Source organism: Glandiceps talaboti, chromosome 4 (assembly GCF_964340395.1).
Source record: "Glandiceps talaboti chromosome 4, keGlaTala1.1, whole genome shotgun sequence".
NCBI lineage: Eukaryota > Metazoa > Hemichordata > Enteropneusta > Spengelidae > Glandiceps > Glandiceps talaboti.
In genome coordinates, this window is record NC_135552.1 from 9,100,482 (window position 1) to 9,124,085 (window position 23,604).

Here is a 23,604-nt window from a genome sequence, read left to right on the forward strand (position 1 = left end):
GTTCATGAAATATTTTCTCTTTTGTGGAGACACATGCACACGTCCGCACAATATCGCCCTCTACATAATGAAACAGTTACGTAGATGCTATTCGTTTATTTATGTAGTCTTTTCACGATACAACTGATGGCATTGATCATGATCTTCATTTATACTTATCAAATATTCCATTTTCATTCAAATGAAATGACATTTTATTTGAACGGGAAAATGTACAAAATAATAGGATATCGTGTGTCATCTTTCGTAGTAAGGTAATAAGTACACGTCGTGAGAAAAGGTAATGTATGTATGCATGTCAACTTGAATAATAGTCTGCTTAGCTTATTCATGGCAATCTCGACTCGAAAGAGTGTACTAATATTTAAGATGAGCTCTAGTTGCAATTTAAATGGAAACTTTACACAACACGTCACTAATGGGGAAACGTGTCGAATTGTTATTATGACAAATATGATGATTTCTAGTACATGTAAGATGTAGAGATGTGGGTTTGGGGGAGTAACTAATGACCTACATTGAAATGAATAATTCTCGGTAAGGATGTTTACTTTATTCATGTGTATGTCTTCAGAGGCTATCAAGTTTATTGTCACGTTGTTTGCTTTAAAAACTAAAAATGAGTGTGTTTGTATTGGGTGAACACACGATTTTTCTTTACTTCAATGGAATATTCTATGAAAAATTTAACTTGACAACAAAGTGCAGGGATTTCCTTTAATTGTGTTTTTACATGTTTTAGATTCATTGGAATTCAAACATTAATTCGACAAAATTCTATGCTCTTATCATCTCTTGTTCCTTTATATTATTGACAGTAACTGAGTGAGGTACTATAAATCATAAAAAACACACAAAATCCAAATGATTGCAGGCAGTGCATACGAGAGCGGCACATTGCGTATTAAGGATGTCAGAGAAAAAATCCCAGTCTTTCTCTTTTTCAACATCGGATCAAAATTGAAAGACTTTAGTACCATGTACTGAATAATTTAAATTTTTAATTTGTATACGACATCGAAATAGCTACTATTTTGACAGGACAAAACTAGAGTTTAATACTGTATCAACTTTATATCAAAGGGGGAACGACACTCGAGAACCAATCTGATTAAAATCCGATGTGGTGAAAGCGGCTAGATGTCCTTATTTACCTCTATTCATCGTGTTGTGACGTTTGTTTTGTTCGGAGTGATCGCCGCCTTCCCACATCTGAACCTGTGTAATCTACAATCCCATTGAACGTGGACAATATTGTAAGGATTTCTCAACCAATCAGCACGCTTCTTTCAAAAATCATTTAGAGATACAATTGCCACATCCGACGCATGCAGTGAAGCCTTTAGTAGGCACCCAGCCGGGCCGTAATCACTCTTTGTATCATCATGCAGTATTCGATCTTGAAGTAGACTTTTGACTTGAAGGAAATGGCACCATGTGTGTATGAGTGTAGATCCAGCAAGCGAGTCAACTATTTATTTTATTATACATGGTTTTTGTGAGGGGCCGTGTCATTTTAAAACTGACGCACGACAAACGTAATTCCTTGGGGATGGGGAGTTACGATTTTCGTTTTTGCGTGCGTCAAAATCACTACAGGAATATTTAATTCACACTAAGATGGAATCAAAACAGGCAATGTTATTTTGCTACTCTTGAAAATGACAGTCAGAAACTTTACCGACATACACAGAGTGCCGGAGATGCATGTTGTTCTGAAATAACCGTATGGCCAAGTAACCCAGCTGACCAGGGAGTGATGTACAATTAATGAATGACAAAAACAACCACATGAATGCTACGAAAACATGATTTTTTATTCACCCACACCTAAACAGAAGTTCCTGAATTCAAGAGACTTTTTTTCCGTTTGTTCGGTCATCACAACTATAAATGATGGTACATGACGAACGCACGTGTCAACCAATTTCGTGCGACTAGGATGATACTAGTATTAAGCGTACAACCCAGCCAAGTCATTACTGATTACACTTAATGTAGACATTACCTCATTTACTTGTACAACAACTCTCGGTTTTTAAAACGTCCTATATAGCTTTTACGTTTTAGGATTTAATGCCAAATTCTAGACGGGTAGCTGTTTAGACACGATGCGATTCATCGTACACAAATATAAATACGGCACTCCACCACGTGTACGTAGGTAACGTCATGTGATCTTGTCTGTAGGTACGTGCACATGATCAGAGCCGATCGTTCAATCGTAGTCGCAACTTTTAAAGGACGTACCTTCATGATAATTGATTTGAATAGACTATGTGGGGAGGAAGTTGCCAAAATCCACCTAGGCGAAGGTTCTAAAGTTAGGCCATGTTAGGGTATAACGTGAAACTAATAGTTACGAATGTAAATCCGGAAATTACCGATGAGATGTCACATGTTTGACTTGACGTGAAGTGACCTCTAAACTTGGACTAAATTGTCGTAGATAGCGTGGTATTGCGAACGTTTATTTCGGCAGTAGCAACAAGTTGCTCGTTCAACTGATGTTGATTCAATCCTTCTATTAACGTGAAAATCAAAAGTTCGGTCACCTGAAATAATTATTCAGCAATAGTTTAGTAATTCCAAACGGATTTGTAGTTGTTTGTAGATGATAGTTGAAACATGCATGTCAAAGGCGTGGCCGACTCGTCAACGTCGTGGTGCGATGTCACAGTCAAAATCAACTCGTATAAATTACGGAAACGTGCGAATATATAGACTAGACAGAAACAACTTGAAGGCTAAAAAGCATGAGAACTGGTAAATAAAATTTCTCGTTGAAACTATGTTTTGCAGAGACAGTTAAATGTTTTACAATTTGAATTGCAATGTTTGCTACCCAGTGAAAATGGTTACTTCATCCGATCTAATCGTTGGAATGGCCTTTAATGGGAAGTGGTGTCCTGCTGTTTGCAAAACATCCTGTCAAGTTTTATGAATAACGCTCGTCCTGATTGGCTATTTAAAAGCGCGAGATTCAAACGGGATTGTAGATTACACCGGTTCAGATGTGGGAAGGCGGCGATCACTCCGAACAAAACAAACGTCACAACACGATGAATAGAGGTAAATAAGGACATCTAGCCGCTTTCACCACATCGGATTTTAATCAGATTGACTCGAGAACATAAAGGCATACATTTAGGGTTCTGGGATCTCGGAGTCATTTCATGATTTCACATCACACTAATCTTACTTGATTGCCAAGAAACACCAAATTGAAACTCTTTTTCACCTTTGTTGTTCTTGTATAACATTGGTACACTGTTGCATTATGGGTCTTAGCAAACATGAATATGTATACTCAGATGAGCAATGAATATTCATGACTCCGAAGGTCTTATTACTTTCAGATAAATAGTCATGAATATGCAACGTTCATGACGGCGTTCATCTAATAAATCTTTATGTTAATGAGGCAACAGTGTACAACAGCTAGAACAATAGCGGTGAAAATAGTTTGAATTTATGTACTGTCGGAAAACATGAAATGATTTCAGAACCCAAAATTGGAAAATACCTATATCATCTGGAGTGGCATTTTGATGACTGGTCGTATCGTCGATATCATTTCCAATCGACAAATTCAGAAAGTCATTAGATCGAAAAAGGAAAGCCAAGAGTTTGTAAATACGTAAATTACAAGATTTTTTGTATGTGCCTCGGGAAAAAGTTTGTATTTGAATAATCGTCTGCTGAAGTGGCATATTTTAATCAAAGGCTATCTTAATTTATAATTTTTTTTGTGTAATGAGAAAAAATAATCACTAGAACACACCAAACTATTTCAAAAGAATGATAAAATCGTTCAGATACTGAATGTAACGTCATACAAATGTAAAGATGTGCGTAAGAAACTAATAATATGTGTGTTTTATGTGAAAATGGTCTCTGGTAAGATTTTAAGTTACTCATGATGATCATTTCATATCTTGGTGCATCAGTTGATAGAGACGTCCATACAACATCTTTTCTGATGCTAGTTTCTGGACACTCTGAAAGAAGTGAAAACAGGATACATTTGTACAATGATTTGGCCATGCATTCAGATCAGGTGTCGAGATCGAACATAAGATTATTCAATCATTTCAGAAATACTTAATCAAATTACAGTTTCTCCCACAACAGTTGATTTCGTTTGAAACATTATAACATTACGATTGTCTTCCGGCATTGTTAGAACAGTTGATTGCATAGTAGGGTTTTGAGTTCTGTCAACTGCAAGTTATGAATAAGTTAGTACAATACTAGAAGTATCATTTAAATATGTAGCGAACCGCCCTAATACGAATACACTCAGCTTGTGCGCCTTTAATTCAGGCGTTCCTGTAACAGACGCATGCGCACAACTCGATTTACGCACAAAACACGCGTGTCCTATAGTTACATGCTAAAAAAAACCCCGTCCATTCCCAAACACTACTAGCTAGGATTACGTATTTTAGTTTATATGACATCTCAGATTTTAGTTACTTGGGTATATATATTGGGTATAAGTCTTATTTAGGTAAAGAATTATTAATCTAGAAAAGTCAAGATATTATGTGTTCGTCAACTTTTCAAGCATTGCCACCTGTTATCAAAGCCAAAAGAAGCATGATAGTAAAACCCATGAAGTATGACGAATGTTTCCGTACAATGGTTTAAATTACGGTCCAGATGGTCCTGCCTCATATTACAAATACATCAACGCTTTTATTTACAAAACCCCCTAAAACCCCCCAAACGTATGTACGCATGGGAATATGAAACCTGAAGCAAACATCGTCTTGCTCTACGTGCTCCATTTTATCGTTTGACTCAACAAAAATCTGGCCAACAAATATCATATTTGTCGATTAAGATGATTCAATGTAGTACAGTTAGTGAGATTTTTGTCGAGCTAGACATCGTTTTGTTGCAAGTTTCGTGATTTTAGTTGTTGGATCGATGCGTTTGTTATTGTAGATATGTTATAGTAGCAGTTTTGAACAAAATCATTTCTATATATCTTAAAAAGCATATCATTGAAAAGGATGATTTTACATACCTCGTCTAATTTGTTCCTTAGACGATCTATACTGGTTGTCTCTGTAGCTGTTTTCATCTGGTATTGCATAATGCTAGTCTTAACTTCGTCTGGATTTCGTCTCAGCGTAATAATCTACAAATGTGACAGATTTCTCAAAATTGAAAGAGTAAAGGCAATCGCCCTAACGATAACGAATGAATGAATGTGCTCTAATTCTGTCGAGTCATCAAATCGAACAAAATAGTGTCAATTACACTTTATCGACGAAAATATACATTTTACTACAATTACTGCACATTTATGTATTCGCGTACCTACATCAAAACGCATACATTTATCGGGCACTATTTACACGTATACATGTTCCAGCATCTGTGTGGGTATATTCTTAAATCCTTTTCATCTCTTTTCAAAATCGCAAATATTTTGCGATTAAATAGCTGTCAGATAGCAAATGATCATGATATGTAAAGAAAAATGTCGCAAGCGCACACAATACTTAATAGTATGTGTACATTGAGTGAACCAATTTGCCAACCATTGTTATTTTATCTTCTGTCATGGAAAAGCAGGGATCTACACAAACCAGTGATTAATTATAAGCTTTATACGCAGACATAATGTATTGATAACCTACCAAAGGGACAAATGCTGTGCAGAGGACAACACTTGTTGCAAGGAATATGGCAAAGCCAGTAAATGCGAACAAAAAACTGACATCATCAATGAAATACTGGACAGGTGCAGAGATAAATGCTACCAAAGCTACCACATAAATGGATAAGGCAATTTGCCGACCTGAAATATCAATTAAAAGAAACATCAAACAATTTCAATCGTCGACATGTGAAATCGTTATCATCATCATCATCATCATCATCATCATCATCATCATCATCATCATCATCATCATCATCATCATATGGAAAGCCGGTTTGGACCGTCGTTTTTTTTTGGGTTTCTTTTCTTCATTTGTTAAAACATTTTTTCATGCACCGAATACTAATGCTATCGTATTGTATCGTATTATATGTTGAGTGTTCACATGGAAATTTTAAAAAGTCTGATCCTGGATAGTCTTATGTATCTTCTTAATGTTTTATATCAATTCGTGTAGTTCAGGTTCTGTGCCATCAAAAACATACGGATCTCATCTCTAAATGAAGTGGTTAACATACTTAGACCGGGAAATATACAGAGGTCAAAGTCCGGATATCCAAACGCACACAAAGTCAACAGATACGTTTCAATTCTACACATAGAAACATGTCACTCAAAATGTTCAATGGTTTTTTCAAAGGAGAAATTCAAACAATACATTTGAAGATGCAATAACAAGCAGAGACTTTAACATGAAAACAGGAACATGAATTACTGAAACTAGGTTACAACACACAAAAAAACATACAAATCAACATTAATTAGTTTTGTATGAGCATAGCACTTCTATTAGTGTATTTATTACATTGATTGATTTTGATTGAAAATAATTATCTTAATGATAGGTGATGATTTTGTGGGAATTGAAAAGTGTCTGTTGCTTCTGCGTGCATTTGTATATCAAAAGGCTACTTTGTTGTATCTTTTGACGTCTGTAAATTTCCAGGTCAAGTTATGTTTATACCACTGCAGCTGTAAACGAAATTTTCAAACTCCGATGCATCCTGTCAATGTTTTGTATCAGTTCGTGTAGTTCAGGCTTTGTGCTATTAAAAATCATGAAGATATCATCATGTCTGAATGAATCGAGAGGAATGTATTGTTGCCATGTATATATTGTGAGTTCCAGATCGTGGACACGGGTGTAGAAGGAAACAATGAAACACAGTAACTACTTGACGTGTTATCACAGCACTGAACTAAGTGTTTCCTTAGATCAGACGAACAACTTTGACTTCCAAACAACACATGTACAATCGAATAACAAAATAACGACAAAATAAGAAACGTAAATCGACTATGAAGAAACCGCTCAGGTTTCAAAAAATAACTATTAAGGCTCAGTTTAAAACTGGTGTCGATGGCGGTAGTGGTGGCGGCAGCAGTGTCTGTAGTGGTGGTTGTGGCAGTGTCTGTAGTCTGCAGTGGTGGCGTGTGTAACAAGTTTCGTTGTTTCCATTAGCAGTTGTGGACAACGATGTCTATGGGCATCTTCTGTGTAATTTAGAGTTCTCGGCGATGGTCCCAGCCGGTTTACTCATATCATCATCATCATCATCATCATCATCATCATCTTCATCATCATCATCATCATCACCACCCCCACCACCACCACCACCACCACCACCGCAGCCGTTGTCAACAGTATCTTCTTTTTCTTCTTGAACGTCAATGCATATTTGATGCTTCTTCACACCCACAGATACTACCATTAAATACACAGGTAAATCAACAACTAATATCCTCTATGACATCATTTGAACCAGATTTAAACTGAATGCCTCCCGTAAGGGAATCACTAATTAAATATGTAAATAACTCATTAAACTAAAAAACTATGGTAACAGGCTTTGTTTTTTGGACAAGCTTGCTTTCTTAGGTTAATGTATGTAAGAGTGTATGATACTGCTTAATTACTGAATATCATTCATTATTCAAAATACTCATTAAAGGAAAAAGTTGTAGCAACAAACTTCATAGGACAGGTGCGTATTATTATAATGTACGTATCATATTATACGAAATTTGAAGCTTGCATTTTTAAGATACAACCTAGTTACCTAAAATCATTAGTTGTGCAAATTTTTCATTAAAACTAAGCTATATAAAAGATTTTATAGGACATATCCGCTTTGTTATGGTTAACATATGTACTGAATTGTATTGAAATTGAAGTATGCAGTCTTAAGATAAAGCCTAATTACCTAAAATCATTAATTATGCAAATTATTCATTAACACTGTAAAGTACATCAACTAACTTTATAGGCCATACACAATTTGTTATGGTTAATGTATGTACTGAATTGTATTGAAATTGAAGTATGCAGGCGTAAGATATAGCCTAATTACCAAGAATCATTAATTATGCAAATTATTCATTAACACTGAAAGGTACACCAACAAGCTTTACAGGACATATGTGATTGTTATGGTTAACGTGTGTACTGAATTATATTGGAATTGAAGTATGTATTCTTAAGATATAGCCTAATTACCAAAAATCATTAATTATGCAAATTATTCATTAAAACTGTACGGTGCATCAACAAACTTGATAGGACATATATGTTCTCTTATGGTTAACGTATGTACTAAATTATGTTGAATTTGAAGTATGTATTCTTAAGATATAGCCTAATTACCAAAAATAATTAATTATGCAAATTATTCATTAACGCTGTAAGATACATCAACGAATTTTATAGGACAAATGTATGTTGTTATGCTGAACGAATATACTAAATTATATTGAAATTGAAGTATGCAGTCTTATATTGTGTAATTAGTTGATTTCACTAATATGCAAATTTCTCTAATTAAAAATTAACAGATCTGGCTCAAAACCTAATCAGGTCTAGCTATTACCCTAAAGATTATATATCCCAAATTTCATTACAATAAAGTATTTTCCGTCTCGCGGCAGATCTCGCGAGATATGCAAATAACCTAGCAACGGTTGCTACGGAGGTCAAGCTTTGCGGAGTGGCCATGTTGTTCATATGAAAGTCAATGCATTAGTCTGAAAAAAATACTACCGTTTGTGACCATCTACAATCCTAAGTCATCAAAGAAGACATTGAAAAATTGAAAGTACACGAACTAAAGAGCATGTTACGAAAATATAGCTTGTCAACATCAAGTTAAAAGAAAAATACGCCAGTGTCACACTGTCATTATATTTCCGAACTGACTGTCATTTCTGGGAATACGTTGTCAGTGCCAAACTTATGCAGCATACTAGATGGCTATAATATTTCAATCTTTAGAAATGGTAATTAATGACAAGCAAAATCGAGTAGTTTTGATTATTAGTACACATGTACATGGTGGAAACATTTCCCGTCACCAATATTCAATATAAGTATATTAGAATGCAATGCACATGAAGTGTGGTGTAGTACTACTACACATCCACCAGCCGTAAGCCCTTATGAACCGTTGACATTTACGCTGTTGACAAATACGGACGAAAGCTAAAAGTCTTACACATTTTTAGAGTGCCAATGTCCCGTTTCGGTCCTAGAGTTCAGAATTGAAAAGTTCTTAATTATCGTCAGAGATCGGGAAATCATAGTCAGTTCCTGACAATCGTATTCCGATTTTACCACATGTTATCTTCATACAATATCTACCAGTCTAGTTCCCAACGACCGTATTCCAATTTTACCCTACCTTAATAACGTAGAGTAAAATCGGAATACGGTCGTCATGAACTAGACTAGTACTGTATGAAAATAACATAGAGTAAAATCGGAATACGATCGTCAGGAACTAGAATTGGGAATCACCAGCGATGCGTGAAACACGTGTACGTGTCAGCCATGTTTATACTTGAGTTCGATGAACATGTTGTAGAACTCATAGTCCAAATTCGTAAAATAAAACGACATAGTATCTCTAAATTTTAATTTTAAATGCATATATATAGCTCATTTATAAATGTATATTATAAAATCAAAGACAGCGAAAAAAATTCTCAACCGATTTCAAAGTTTTTAGCGGACCCTGACGAATTTAGCTGACGAATTACGGACTAAGAATTACATCATTGCCAACTATTAACAGCACGTTACAGTAAAGTGATCGCGTACACGTTGTTGTGTTGGTTTTTAGACGACGCTACGCGACGTATATAAAGTCTATGGAAAAGTTATGACATTGTATCAAATTTTAGACGTTGTTTAAAAATAAGAATACAATATTCGCGACCTGACATGCAAGTTTTCAACCATAGGGCCTGCGATCCTCGAGTGGATCCAACTCTACTAGTACTAATCATGGTAATATTTTCAAGTTCGTGTTGAAACTGTCAATCTCAACCGCTCTTCATCTGCGCCCAGACGGCCAAAAATCACCGTCACGTCTGACGGCTAGTTATGAATTTCACATACGCACATCGTTTTTACAACCATACTTTAAAAGTTTGCTTCCCTTGATCTATCATACCATGGAAGTATACTTCCATGATCATACGTATTGCACTGTACGTGACGTCGAGAACAATGGTGTTGCTAAGCGGTTGACACTTCAGCTTGACCACCCGAATGTGGTTGCTATGCACTGAATGGCGTCTCCCGCGAGACGGGTAATGGTCTATTGAGCCAGCCAATTTTTAGGAAATGATGACACAGACACACAGACAGACGGACAGACAGACAGACAGACGGACAGACAGACACACAGACACACCTTCCCCTTTTAATACCTCCCGTACCCTTACGGGAGGTAAAAAGTACAACATTACTCAAATTGAATGTGAAAAAATTTAATTTAGATAAGAGTAATTTGAATTCTCTTACTTTCATTCAAAGCAGCCACCTGTACAGAGCGTATTTCCCAAGCTAAAAACACACCGAGAAGTAACAGAATACACTTATAGATATAAAGTCCAATTGTCCAGTACAGTGAGTAGACGGAGTTACAGCTTCGAGACTCATAAATGTAGACAAAGTCGTGAGCATTTTCATCGGAGAATTCCTGAAGAAAAATATTTATATCTTAGATATTTCGAATATCATAATTTCAAATTATTCCAATTTGACTATCTTAGACTTAATAATCATGAAACACTCGAATTACATTCATTGACAAGTCTAAGGTCTACAATGATTTAGTAATTCATCGAGTCTTCTTTCTAGAATACGTTAGTGAAAATCGTTACAACTATTTTTCGATGTTTTACTAGTAGCTGAATGCAGTGTCATGCATCCATAATTTATATTTTAGCAGGTGAGAGATTTACCGTCAATGTGTTTATTTCGAAAATAGTGACTGGCGTGTACAATTGTCAATTATGGCTAGACGTACTGTGTATTGTTAACCGAGATGTTTGACACTATACTTTAGAAGAATTGGCCCACATATTGCAGTGTGATGTTAGCTAAGGCCTAAAACAATAGGGAACTTGCAATCCAGAATGAGCATGCTCAGACGCGTAGGACTATGGGATTATATGTGATTAACGCAATACCTAATCTAGCACTACCAATAAAAAAAACCCTACCACAATGACCAGGGTGATTATGACTTGATTATTTGTGGTTAAAAACAAAGTAACATTATTGTTTACAATACCATCACATTTCCCATGATGCAATATTCAACATGGCGGGTTTTGATTTTTGTTCCATGTGTGAATGTCTACTTCAGGTAGTTATGTTTTCCTTTGTTTTCCATATGGTCTCTGTGTTATTGGTTTCTTCTCATCAGATGTACAGCCATTACAGATTGGAAGAACAGTTTTATATTGTCATTTTAAGTCGATGCCACTTTCCGCATCCAGTATATCTCGCGAGACTTCACAATTTTCGCGATTTCATTTTTTTTCTCTAATATGTATGGTCTGCAGTGAAAAATCATCAAATTCAAAAACTTTTATTAAGGAATGCTAATTAGGTTTAAGTTAACAGTCTTAAGAAGTATTAAAAGCCTAATTATTTCAAAGGAAAGGAAGGGAATGACAGACGTTACAATGCATATTAACAGCTATTTCTGAAGACAGTATAAAGGCTTTCACAAATTTCAAAGTTTTTGAAGTCAATTCTAAAAAAACAGATACATGTACCCAGATATGATATGAGTAAATTCAATGCAGTCTTTTCAGTTCTCGAGGGGAATTTATAAAAACTCATTTTTACCTAAGACCTTCAATTTTATCAATACCTTGCAAAACACTGACATATTTTCCAGTCTCAGTACTTTTAGAAAAGATGTCCTAAATGAAATAGTTGATGTGTGAACTTAACGCAATTTCGGTAATTTTTATCTTCTTTTAATTTATTTTATTTCTATTTTTACCAGTTTTGTAAATATTGTATGCATTTTAGTCTTTCCAATTTCAGCTGTAAATGGGGTAATCCTGTATACATCTCAAATAAATAAATAAATATATAAATAAACATATTATATCCAAATGCCACATTTGGTCTTAATCCTATAGGTTGTTTAATGTACTGATCATTACTGATATCTTACCTGCACTGCAACAATTCGAATCATGTCGTACATCGGATCAATAACAATCCATGCAATAGCAATTACCATATCAAAGGTAACCATGGCAACAACACCGGTGATGAGTCTTGAGTCTCCAACACGCTAATAGAATATGGAACATATATATTGTTAGGCAGTTCATAGAAATTATTAATCGATATTAAATAATCATTAATTCAGCCAGTCTTAAAATCATGACTAAGGGAGGCAACTATAAGCGTTCCACATATTATTAAAATTTGCCAACTAGCTCATAACACATTAATATCAATCTATACCTACAGTCCTACTTACTATTTGCTTGAATTTTTTCATTGCAATCTTAAATATTGCATACACCCTGTAGGTTTTCATGAAGAGAGCTCCAAATGTCAGCGATAACCCAAGAGACAGCATAATAGGACCAGCCTGTATTATACATGGAAAAATATCTTGCGTTTTTTAAATAAGCAGTTACAGGGAAGGTTAGCGGGAAATGGGACTGCTTATACACAAAAGTCAATATGATTAAACCGCGTCAGCATATACACATTAAGCGGCAATTACTCTGTATTAAAGCCACGTGCGATAGATAAAATAAACACCTAAACACTTTTTTAAAAAGACAACAGTCTTCTGATTCAGACACACGCATGCGCACCTCACGCATAGTGATAACATAACGTCATTGGAACATGCGTGAAAACAACAGATATTAGTATAGACGAATATGATACGCTATGTTTTTGTATCCATGCGAGTCTTGGTACACTATACTTGGCATCATGGTAATTTGCGATAAAGAATCCATACAATCAAGAAAAGAACAACCAGTCTTTATATTTAAATTTCTAAACTATCATTGACATCGCCCACATTTTGCATATTAACAGTTTTCTTTTGTGATAATCTGCAACTTATAACTCCTACTTTTAAACAACTTTGACAAAAAATCTAATTTCATAATCATTCATTTTCTTGTTATTGTTGAGATGAGATATTATAATATAATAATGTAATTAAAACCTTGTAATTAAAGATAATATCCATATCAGTATGTATAATATAAATCATTGTGAAAGATATGTCCATATACATGTATTTGTATTAATGAATTTTGCAAAACATTTGACAATCTACCATCCACCTAACATGTATAAATACTAGCTAATACTCACATGGCATTGTACAGCAAAGTTCAGGGGAGAAAAAGAAGCCGTGTCCATATCATAAATGATTATAAGTACATACAGGAGGAGACATCCAATGGCTATAAAGTTATTCAGCAATGGGCTTGAAATCTTGATTGCCCTTGTTGGAGATAAATAGAATTGTACTTTACTCTATAGGCAAAAGTACCCAATCAATCAAACACTATAGCAACCATTCAAATTCCTCGACTATCTCATTTAAAAAGCTGCAGTGATTCAATCAAACCGTTGAATTGATTGTAAGAGAGCCTGTAGAATTTTCATCACCATCAAAAGATCTTTGAAGAAAACTTCTGATTGGCAATAATAGTTCAATATATACATCAGTGTAAAAATAACACTAACCTTTTTTTTCTGTAAGCTATATTAATGATTAAATATGCTACAGCAAACACGATGCCTAACCCTGCTATCGAATAAAGTACAAAGCGTAATGTCTGCGTGGGCAGCGCGGCCACATGAATCACTTCGACGCCATCGGTAGGGGGAATCTTGCCTACCAGCAAAAGAAACATAGGTGGTTAGTTTACCAACCTTTATATTATAGACCGTAAGGTTTAGTTCTGACGCCGTTCAGGTTGTTGCAATAAAGTGATAAGAAAACACGCAATTTATTTCAAGCATTATGATCGCAACAAACGTTTTGGAATCAAGTTTTACGTTATGCTTCAATAAATTACTTCAAAACGCAATTTAAAAGTAATGTTTGCAGGTACGTATGCATTCCTATAACATCAAAATCTGAATACTTTCCTTCACATCATTAACGTCATTGTCTGTTTGTCTGTTTGCCTGCATGTGTGTGTGTATGTAGTCCGTGGCAGGCGCCTGCTTGCCTGCATGCATGTGCACGTGCATGGCAGGCAGGCGCCTACATGTGTGCTTGTATGTATGTATGTATGTATGTATGTATGTATGTATGTATGTATGTATGTATGTATGTATGTATGTGTGAGTGTATGGGTCTTCAGTAGGTAGGACACATTTCATGTAGTCCTTCAAAGGAGGAAACATATCAAACGTTGGTATTCTCAACAAAACGCACCGTGCCACTTGAATGAACTGTCGTTGTGCCAAATAAACATGTCCTTGGCGATGTCAAAACGACCAATGTGATAGTCCTGGACGCCTGAAACACAAATGCACAAAACTTCAATGTTAACATGCTAGAACATTTACAGACATATGTGTATATTACGCCAGGTATGCATGTTTGCGAAGACTATTGGACGTAAACGTGATGGTATTTCTGTAGAGGTTGTATTAACATCCACCTAAGCATTCTTCTACAATAATCTGTCCTGTACAAAGTCATTCTTACGCGACATATAACATCATAACTTTTGACGAAATATTCATTTTGTATTCATATGTTTACACATACCTTGCATTTGCTCGACCAAGACTTCTGATACTCTATCTCCAGTCTCCAGGTATCTAATTGGTCCCTTCATAAGAATAATACAAAGGTAAATATATGGTTACAAAATCGTACTCCGCCAAGATTGATTCGGTTTACCCATTTACTTAAAAGTCAATCCGTAAGGATGTGTAATATTATGGTTCTGTGTATGTATGTATGTATGTATGTATGTATGTATGTATGTATGTATGTATGTATGTATGTATGTATGTATGTATGTATGTATGTATGAGTGTGTGTGTGTGTGTGTGTTTATGTGTGCGTGCGCGCGCGCACGTACGTACGTATGTACGTATGTACGTATGTATGTATGTATGTATGTATGTATGTATGTACATTTTAATATATTTTAGTGCCATGTATTTACTAAAGCGAAAATTCTTCCATTTCTTTAGTTGACAACACTTTCTAGCAATATTTGTATTTCGGGGTACAATACAGATTCCATTAAAAACAAAATTGATTTTGAAAGATGAGAACTAAAATGGTTGAAAACCCTCCACCCCCAAACTAAAAGAAATTAGTCTTTTTACTCTACATTGAGCTATTGATCTTGCCCCTTAGGCAAACATCAGTGACAGGAATTATGTTTGCGCTAAATATCATATCATGGAAATTACTTCGCAGGAAGAACAAAAATAGTTTGTAAAGATAAATTTGATTGAAGCTCAATGCAACTGTTACATTTATCTACATTTATGACGTTAATTATCATTGTCACCTTCGTTTGCAAAGCTCTGAAGATAAAGATCATTGTTCAGTTGCCTAAATATATAAATAATTATGTCCGGTTATAAGTCATTAGAAGCATGAGGATAGTTATATACTTTATTCAACTTGAAAAAAACCACTTACCGTTATGCCAAAGAACTCCAATTGTCGCACTGAATCTCTTAACATGGTCGCCATGGCTACGTCACCATAGGCATAATCCATAATCTGTCTCGGCACATCGAGATTTGATAAAATACCGATAGAATGGTTCAAGGCAAGAGCCATGGTTATCACAGCATCATATGCAAATCCAGCGTAGTAAAATTGCGATTGCAGGTCCCGATAAACGTCAACGTCAGTGGCATCGGGTTTCTTCAGAAACAATAGAATTTACATAATTTTGCATGGTATGCATACAAGTTAGAATAGGAGATAGTCATTTCCATGAAGTTCTCTATACTTACCACGCCATTAAAATTTACATCGTCAAAATCTTTTGCGTAAGGAGGAACTTTGACACCTATATATCCATCAACGGCTGTAATGAGTTCATCGGCAGTACAATTTACATCCTTTTCATCGAATTCAAAATAGTACCAACCGATATTAAGCCAACCAAGTAACATCCATACATACTTCTGACCGTACTGATTGGTATGGTAAGCCTGTAATAAAAATATATCATGTTTAACTCATTTGTCTATAATAATATTGAACACCATTTATTTATATAGAGCGAAACCTAATTGATGTTAAAAAAGGAGTCAGATCTTTGAAAAGAATATACTGTACATGTCTCGTTTCACTTTGCAGGTCATTTGTTTTACCACCCACAGCAGTTGGATATGCAACCATGCAATGGCAAATGTAGTTTTAATCAATGGTTCTCGTTTGGTCTTAGATCTTTTGACTTGAAACAGGGGGATATCTAGAGCGATGTAGAGACAGAAAGCTGGGAGCGACATACAGATGGACTATGTTTAAGGGAAAAGTCTGTCACCCACGGTATTAAAAAATAGAACGTAAAGGACAGTCAAAGTCAGATAGGTAAAGTAAGCATTTTCCTTGATTAGATTGTAATCAGAATGATTGGTAAGTCAACTTTTATATAAGCGCGAAACAAATGTATGTATGTATGTATGTATGTAATAATGTATGTATGTATGTATGTATGTATGTATGTATGTATGTGCAACTGTAACATACCTGACACATGATCCGCCTAGCCATTTCCTCATATGCAAACGTTATTATAATGCGGGCGTCGTGATTCTAGAAATATAACAATTGCATTGAGTTTAGTGCACACGTTTGTCACCATTAATGACATAAGGTTTCAGTGTGAGACAAAATTATCCAATTTATCACATCGTTGTGACCACTTAGTCACTACTACATGGGATCACGACACACTGTCTTTTACATAAAATAACCATACATCTAACACCATAATGAATGTAGTCTAAGTATGATATACCTTGATGCTTTGTAACTGGGAAACAGGGTTGATGCTGCTTTCGGTGTGTTCGACCGTCAATATTTCATAACCTCCTTTGGAATGTAAAGTTGCCACTAAATCCTTCATTAGCTAAGGAAATAAAAGAAATGTTAGACAGTTGAATACTAAAGTTCTGCCCGTATCCCATACACAGCAAAGAACACGTTTGCTATACAAGTTGGTGTACTGCTCATACTTTTCTTTTCCTCGCACCATAACCATAATTATGTAACAATGTTGTAAGGTGTACTTCAACACCTATTATTTATCAGTAGCCAAAGCAAAATTATTTTAAAATAAGATAAAATATAATGAGTTTGCTGAATTCTGGAACAGCTTTTTCACTTTTTCTCAAATGTTATGTAAAGAACAAAGGAAATGAAAATATGAGAAATGATAATAAAAAAATAACGAACTGTGAAAGTAAAGGTCTTTGTTCGAGAGAAAAGTGCCTACAATTTCAATATTGTTTCTATGCTGCCAAGTTCTGCAATAACAGTATGTCTTACCAGGGTAAATATTTCTATATTTTCGAAGATTATGGCCACTTTCTTCCAATTAAAATTTCGCAGTAATGCTTCCCACGCGGGAGTCAGTATGTCGTCTGGTGGGTATGTACGAAGAAACAGTGGAAATCGACTTTTGTCAGAAAAAGCCATTGACGAAGCCGTTGCTGAAACCTGAAACATAAATAATAAAGCATGAAAAAAAGTGGGTCTCATCAATCGACTCTCTCATTTCTTTTGTCGTACTTTACAAGGAATCACATAATTCATTCTTCATGACTGTCCCAACCAAAGTTTTTGAGGTCCGCAATCACAACCAGTAACCTCAATTTTGAAATAATTCAATTAGCAACGTCTATGCCTCTGACTATAAAAGATGGTATATAAGTTTAACGCATCTTAATACCATTTCTGCTTTCCATTTGATTCATTTAAAAACAACTGGTTAGAGTTTTGAAAAATGTTGATTTAATTAATTAGTTTATAAAATTGTATTTATTATCTTTTCTTGATAAAAAAATCCGAACGTAATGAATATAATTGACGCCCATGTCTGTTTCTGATGCAGTTGATGAGGCCGAAAAAATTGTGTGGTTCCGATAATACCCAATTTCAAAATAGGGTGGGTTGGTAGGATTTGGTCTGGTTTAGGTTTAATTTGTTTTCCATCGTTTTAGAGCCCTTCCATATGGTCTTTGCGTTAAGGGTCGTTTTCAGACAGCTGTACAAACAATTTTTATATGGCCTAAGTCGAAGGATATCAATTCAACATAATACGTCCGGTCTGATTTCGCCGGCTTTAATGTTATCCGTCGGGGGTATTGCATTATCGAGTGGTTAATGACTGTACCGCATTCATGCACTTCAGCATGTTATCCTTCAGGCCAACCCCTGTAAAGATCAGCACTTAATACATTTCGATATTTATCTTGATGCTGACTATAAAGCTCGTCAGGTTGTTGAGCGAACGGTATTGTACGAAAACAGTATCATCATAATCATAATGAATTTTGTAGGAATTGTTGCAAACAGGTTGCAATTTATTTTATTTGTTTTTTTATTCGTGCAAGTACGAAACCAAAATGTGTGTTTCTCGAACGCAGATTGTATCAATGGTAACGGTGAAGGGCAATTGCAATATACCAACGACGTTTCACATGTAATGATCGTACTTTTCCCCCTGTCTCAATTTTCATGGAAAGAATATTCGAATTACAAGGCTTTTGACCATTTTATGTATTTCTGTATTATTATTTATTCCCCATCATAAGACCTTTAGCCTGTAGACACCCCAGTCTACTCCTTCACTGAGCCGGAAGACATCCCGTTCTACTATTTATACATCGTATTCACTATTAAAGAATTAATGGTGTGTCAGAGTTGATTTTTGAGATATGCACCTAGGGATTTCGGATTTCATTGTATAGCAGAATTAACCTGAATACATACGTTTAAAAATAGTAAACAGAAATGCCCTTGACAACATACAGAGTACTCGTAATAGACCAGAGAATGTGCAGAATTATTTCTATACTCTACAACAAACATTGCCGATCATGAGAAGAGCAAAAACGAAGCTTCTGAAAATAGTCTTCCTTCGTACATGCCGTGATCTTGACCGAAAGTTTGCCTTCCAAATTGCCTAGTATTTAACAACATGTATCTACTTGGGGTGCGGATTACGTGACGTACACAAGTCATCATGGATATGTAAATTTTCATTTACCAATCTGCAATGCCAAGCGGAGCAAATCGGATTTGGACTGACTTGGAGCAATAATTAGGGCAATGTGCAATTAGGAAATTAGTAATATGCTCTCCTTTTCTGGGGTCCAATTAGTAAATGTGCATAGCTAGGGAGAGTTGGAACAATAACATTACTGGCATGGTAATGACATAGTAGTTTTCTCTAACATAAGAGGTTTGGATAATGTTTGGCATTTATTGTACAAAGCTAACAAACTGTAGAATGAATACTTATGACATGAGGGCCTACACACTTAGTAAGTGAATTGTAAGGAAGGAGAGCAATTTAATGAAAAAAAGTACAAACTAGCATGATATTCCTTTTACAGAAGCAAGACATGTTTGAATTGTCTTCGACACAGTTCATCTATTATTCAAAGTGTGTATTTTTTGTTTTTAAAAGTTCTTACTTTCAGATAAAAAATATCTATGACTAGCTGCTAATGGGTTAATCTGAAAAAAGTAACATACTTGAAAATGACGAAGCATTCAGAATAATTGCACCGAATAAACATTTGTCAGTATTTTTGAATTACTCTCTTAGGACGACGACCTACAACCATCGTTTAAAGTATCATTGTGTATAGATGTATGTGGCTTTGAATCCTGCCCCACATCTAGAGGAACAAGAAGTTGAGATGAAATTTCAAAATCGAAAAAAGCCACCAACACATTTTGCTTAGTAAATAAGTTAGTGTTTATTGTTATCACTTACATAATTTACATTTGTAATATAATGACACTACTTAATAGACTTTTATGTCATTCTAACAGTTGGGGGGGAGGGGGTAATTATTTGCATTAACAACATTTGAGTTTTGATTCCACTAGATGTGGAGAGATTCAGAGTCACGGATAGCCTCCACACTACACTTTGTATAACAACATCGGCTTTAATTGGGTAATCCAGTGATATACCATAGACAATTTACATCATTTAAATATTGAAATTAGATCCTGCCCACCCTGATCATCTCTGAATAGCTAGGCAATGATATATAAGTGATAGAATGAATGTCCCCATTAAACACAACTTCAAATTTACCTCCTAGAAAACTCCTCTCAAGACACGTAATAATCAGTGTATTAAGTTTCTACAACTTCAGATAATAATGATCAGCAGACTTCAAGGCATGAATGCGATATTTATATGGCATTTAGAATGTTGGAATTGACCTTGAAGATTAGTGTTAGCTTATATCAAACACCAATACATGAATTATAGCACACTGTTAATGATACAAAGGCTTCTGCGACAAAAATAGGCCAATGGAAAATGGGATGAAGCCTGCTAGAGTGAAAGGAAATCAGTCATCTGAGTAAAGAGGCTTACGACAATTTATGTTTGTCTAACAAGGGCCACAGACGTGAGATCGGATTTACCGTACACAGATGAGTATCTGATTGATTCACGTTATCAATCCACGTTACAAAATAAGGGTGTAGATAACTCAATTTGAATGCCTACTGCTGTATTTGCAATGATACGAGAACACTTAGCAATGTCCGTACCTGTACTAAGTTGTAATAAGAAGCCGCTTCACACAGTGCGTGCGAGACTCTGGAGCTTGTGCCGGTGAACAACATCAAAAGTTGAGGTTTGTTGTAGATGAAGTCGTACAGCATATGAAGGCCTTGGGCCTGATCAGACTGGGAACAGAACAAACATAGAGTTTTATTTGGATAGCAGATGCTATAACGTCATTCCTTTAGCTGATACGTACTATCCATGGTATTTGAAAAGTTCGTGTTTTGGGATTATGGAAGGGAAAAAAGTTTGTTGGACTTATATACCCCAGAATCATTCATAGAAGCGTGATGTACAATATGACGCCCTTTAAAAATCTCAATAACTATATCGGAAGTACATGGATATCAAACGATATGCATAGTTCAAGTATCTAATATCAACATATTGACATCTACACGTACAAATACAACTTTGTCGGGAAAACAATGTGAACATACCATGTACACATATAAATATTCGTAACATTAGACGATTGGTACTATGGACACTCATACAACTGTCTATGATAACATTGAAAGGAAGAATGAAGAAAGAAGAAAAAAAGTAAAGACTTGTAAAGAACGTTAAAGTGTCATGTGATGCAAAATTTGAATTATTCTGAAATTCAACTTTGCAATCAAATATACAATGAATTGAATAGGGCATTAATGAGCCATATGTGAAAGCAATTACTCCCAGAAAGGATGCTTATATGTTTTGCTTCTTTTTACCGATAAATTTCTATCAGATGCATGATACCTAAACATTAACATTAGTACGAATGTGGTTAAGTTGTGTTATTGTTAAAGAATGTACGTGTGAAATGGACATTAAGAACATAAATGTGCATGTCCGAACAACTAATAAAAACAAGAACTCGGTATTTTGAAATTAAATAGCATTCGATACTCACATCCGTCCGTTTAGTGTAGTTTTGCAACATTACAAGTTCAAATCCAGGCAAGATATTTGGTTGTCGATTGACGAAATCCAGCGCCTCTTTCGTTCCATGATGTATATCCTCGTTTCCGCCTACAGTAGAGACAGATTCAATAACACCTCCGATATATAATGTAGTTTTATCAGCAGATAACGGTCGAACGATAGAAATCAATATCAACAGCGATATAACGGTCATTATTGTTTTACAACTCATCGTAGCTGCCCCTTCCCTTTCCAACACTATGTGAACCCATGCAAATGCAAACTAATGCAGCTCTATCCAAAGGGAAAGTGATGCTTAAACACCAGCTACCATTAAACATATATAGTTCTGCCCCCATTAATATTCATCTTTGTCATTATTATGTGAATTTACCTTGCTTGAAAGTAACGTGTGTAGGCGTGTATCGAGGGAGTATGTATATTGCCATTCTTTGCCGAATGTTTCTCCCTTTATAAATTATACAATAGCCCTTTATGAATGTCAATATGATATTATGTGTTTCAGGAAAAACACCCCTAGCCCCATCTAAGAATGCTTTTAGTTATTTTTAATGAAGAGTTTTCTTTGTAGTACTATAATGCCATGTTAACTCACATGTGATTTACTATGTAAATCAAAGTCACAATGTAGCGCATTAATCTGTACATTAGCCATCCCTTGTATACGACATGATTAGCATGTTACTTTGTTATTAAGTCGAGTTCGTGTTATACAACGGACAATGCCTCGGGTAATCCAACTGGCGATAATCCTACAATAGAGTATAGGCTCTTTGACATTTTAAGAGGTAGATTTAACATCTCCAGATATTAAAGGTGAGCTTTTCATAACCTATGCCTTTTAATGTATATATTATGATTTCATTTTTGCTGCATCATAAGTTAACATGTCGTGTATGGATTGGCATTGTTAGAGTATTATTGAATTATTATAATTTATTAATATTTTTTAATGAAAAAGTCGAATACTATTACTTTTTTGAATCCCCTTTAGTATTAAAGACATGAACATAAGGTAAAATCAGTGGAAGTACTTTCAAAATATATATTACATAAAATGTTTTTATCGTATACTATACTGTTGTAAACATTCTGGTACACTTCTGCAAATTCTGGTTGGAGAAATGATAGATGACTAGTGTCAATATCGATTTTATAACAGCCAACTCATTGGATATCAAAATAGTTTGTGTTCGAGTTGTGTTTTCTTCAATCTTGGCTTTGCAAGTGGTGACGAACATTCACGAAAAACCGAACTGCGGTCAGCGAGTGCGCAAAGGGGGGTACGGAATGCAAAGAAATGAAATAGTTGCAGTGTGTTTACTGATGCATAACACACATATCTAAAGGAAGTGTTGAAAAGAAAGGTCATGCAAGATAAAACATATTTCCGTTGTAAAATGAATAAGTATTCTACGAAAGGAAAGTAGTGCATGTTGTAAACACTTTCACAGTTAGAGTGGAATCTTCGGGCATACTGAGCCTCTTGTTGTGTGCAGAGATATGACAATAATAGCCTAGATGGAATTGTACATAAACCAAATCGATTTCAACTAGAACATTTCACCCGAAAGTTCCTCTTGGCAAAACGACTGATATAGTTCTTTAGTGGCTGTAAGGGTATTACCACATGTGATAAAAAAAGATTACAAACCGCTTCACAGCTTAACATTGTCAGAGACGTTTTCAAGCACTCCACTCATTAAACACATATTTCCTATTCATGTGAATTAACATTATTAGGTCCTAGTCCTGGTTTTGGTAGCGAGTTGATTGGTGTTTGGCGTAGTGCGTAGGGGAAGGCAACCATTTCCATAGAGTATATTCAAAATACAACGGATTTCGATTTAGTAACACAAGCACCCAAGATAGTAACAACGTGTTTTGTCGTTGTTTGA

General features: G+C 35.3%; 1 protein-coding gene across 1 annotated transcript; it reads right to left on the bottom strand.

The window, feature by feature from the left end:
* Positions 1–3,926: 3,926 nt before the first annotated feature.
* LOC144434114 (gamma-aminobutyric acid type B receptor subunit 2-like) lies at positions 3,927–21,899 on the bottom strand. The gene is made up of 16 exons (XM_078122569.1): positions 21,675–21,899; positions 20,764–20,901; positions 17,509–17,679; positions 16,979–17,089; positions 16,708–16,773; positions 15,966–16,166; positions 15,643–15,873; positions 14,749–14,812; positions 14,410–14,493; positions 13,790–13,860; positions 12,469–12,582; positions 12,154–12,276; positions 10,479–10,656; positions 5,655–5,815; positions 5,036–5,149; positions 3,927–4,001 (listed from the first exon to the last, which is right to left on the bottom strand). The coding sequence occupies exons 1-16, from the start codon at positions 21,897–21,899 to the stop codon at positions 3,927–3,929; spliced, it is 2,127 nt and encodes a 708-aa protein (XP_077978695.1).
* Positions 21,900–23,604: the final 1,705 nt, after the last annotated feature.